The sequence below is a fragment of the Octopus bimaculoides genome, chromosome 3, assembly GCF_001194135.2.
Source record: "Octopus bimaculoides isolate UCB-OBI-ISO-001 chromosome 3, ASM119413v2, whole genome shotgun sequence".
Taxonomy (NCBI): domain Eukaryota; kingdom Metazoa; phylum Mollusca; class Cephalopoda; order Octopoda; family Octopodidae; genus Octopus; species Octopus bimaculoides.
The window spans coordinates 144721845-144724561 of record NC_068983.1 but is presented as its reverse complement, the minus strand read 5'-3'; the positions used below and the strand labels follow the sequence as shown (position 1 = coordinate 144724561).

The window sequence follows — 2717 nt, the reverse complement described above, 5'->3', positions numbered from 1 at the left end:
TTCCAGAAGTTTGTCATTTAGATATATATGAGCATGTCTAGATATGCAACTATATGCATGAGAATACATACATAACCAAAACATAAAAATCTGCACATATTCATACATACATGCATACATACATACATACAAACATACATACATGCATACATGCATGCATACATACATACATACATACATACACACACATACATATATACATACATACATACAGGCATATATACATACATACATACATGCATACATGCATACATACATACATACATATATACATATATATATTGCTTTCAATTCTTTATTTTTTATTGTAATATATAGTTGAAACAAATGTGCTTAATTTGTACATTTGAACGTAGTCAACCACTTCACTTATTGATACATTGACTCTATACTAAACTACAATGATACACTTTTACGATATACTGTTATTGTACTGTAACAAACATGGTCAAATTTATTTACAGTACTAATTGCTTAAGTTCAAAAGTGTTTCCAAATTTTCTATTAGATTCAGTTGTTCCAATAACGACAGTAATTAGTCAAATTAATTACTTTAATGTGATCTGTATTTCATTAACATAAAATGACAAAATAGTGTTTCTTTATTAAATTAATTACGTTATTCGATTAGGGATGATCAGGTCTGGCTACGTACCGAAAGTAGATTCTCTAGTGATGCTAGAAAAAGTGTTTTTCAATCTGGAAAATCATACTGTGTGTAATATGTAATTTATCAGAATCAGAAGAGTAAAAGACGTGTACACAAGAAAATAGCTCTCAGGAAGACGATCTCTGTACTAAGACATATTTGATTAATACTTTGCAAGAAGCCTTTGTGAGTCTTATCTACATTAAAGTAACACATAAAGGAGAGCCTCTATGCAGTGCTTAGCTTGTAATGAATTTAACCGAATCTGCTTGAAATTACTCCGAATTGAATTGAAAAAAATTGAACAACATATTTGTCTGGGGCTAGATATACATTATCTGGAAACATACGACAGAATTGTTATGCCAGTTTCTATGATCACGGTTGCCCAGGAATACACAATAGCTACAGGCATATATTTTATTCGTTCTCATACAAAACACGTCTGTGGTACCACTGTTTCACTATTGATTAATGTCCGAACAATTTGACAGTTAAAATCAATGTATTGATGAGCATATATTTGACTGAAACAGATAATCAGTATCAAATCTTCTTTTGTAAATATTTTCAATAAAAATATGACAACAATAGTATCTAAGAAATATTATAATGGTTAATTAAAATACTGATATGAATGGAACACACATAAGGAATTTCGAATACTTACAGTTAGTTTCATCATCGTGGTCTATTAAACAATCTCTGTGGAAGTCGCAAACTTTGTCTTTGTGAATATAGAGGCCGTTACTGCACTGAAAATGGCTTTCTGCAATAGAAAATTATATGTGAATATATCCAATCAATCATGAGTCATGAGCAAGTTTATCTCCGAAAAGTAAATCGTAAACTATTTAAACAAAGGAGCTGCATCATTAGAGCAGTGGATCTCAAGCTTTATGATTTCGTGTCGGATTAGAGAGCAAACTGGTACACTTTGTATGTAAACTTAAAAACTGCTGTCGGAATTTACATGAAAAAGTTTAATAAATGTATTTTAAAGCTAAAAGTGTAAAAAAAAGAAATAGAGAGAAACTATTGCTAATCTTATGCTATTAATCATACTTGCGTATAACAAAATTATGAATAACACGTTTTCTAAAACGTTCAAACATGAGTATGGATTTTTTTAAAGACTTAAATTATACTTTTGAAAATCTGCAGTGAACCTGGATACGCCTTGCAGCGCACTATTTGAGAAGTATTGCTTTAGAGTATTGTTTAGCAGAGTGAGCTTCAAATGATTTATTTACTAATCTTGAATTTATTTAAGCATATTTTGAATAACAAAACCTCTAGCATTGAAAGGGTAACAGATATAATTCTTGTTCAATAAAAGATTTTAGTTTATGTTTTTTAAAGCATCATGAGATTTTAAATCTTCAGTACCAATTTGTTATCAAAATTACCTATAGAAAGTGTGGCGGATGGCCAGATAATCGAACAAAGTGCCTTTCTACATTTAGTAGCATAAGCTAACATTCTAAATTCAAATCGCACAGGAGTCAGCATTTCCTTTCTTTCTTCAGGAGTTGATACGATAAAATACTTGATAAGTACCGAGACCGGTCTAATCGTTAGAAATCTGTCTTAGGTAAAGAAAATATTGTTGGGAAAATAAAAGAAGGCACCAGACAAACAATATTGGTGCTGCACGTTCCATTTCTATTTGGTTGTATTCTACTTTATTTACATTATTAATATAGAAATAGTTTTTATTCCACAGCTTCGATTCACCTCATTTATATACTTGATTTGAAAAACTAACAGTTATTTCTTTTATTGGCGAGGTGCAATAGGCCTTAGATTCCAAATAATATTACTGTGAAATGTGAAAGAGTAGATTGGTGAAAATAACGTTGTTGGTTGCAGTTTCCTCTAGTTCAAGGCATGTTTAGCATCACAAGCGACAAATAAGTAACAACGGTGCAAAATAAACACTGCAACGAACTTCGCCCGAAAAGCACGTTTCCGTATTCTTTTTCATTCTTATTTACACCTTTTGCGATTGTAAACTAGCGAAGTATATACAAAGACACAGGAAGGCAGACATACACACACACACACA

The 2717-nt window shown here is 31.1% G+C and overlaps 1 protein-coding gene across 1 annotated transcript in view; it reads right to left on the bottom strand.

Moving 5' to 3' along the window:
• Nucleotides 1–2717, bottom strand: part of LOC128247383 (G-protein coupled receptor GRL101-like) — a 573113-nt gene that overhangs the window by 25213 nt on the left and 545183 nt on the right. Inside the window, exon 6 of the mRNA XM_052966804.1 lies at nt 1320–1418. Within this exon, the coding sequence (XP_052822764.1) occupies nt 1320–1418 (99 nt within the window). The remainder of the gene's footprint in view (nt 1–1319; nt 1419–2717) is intronic.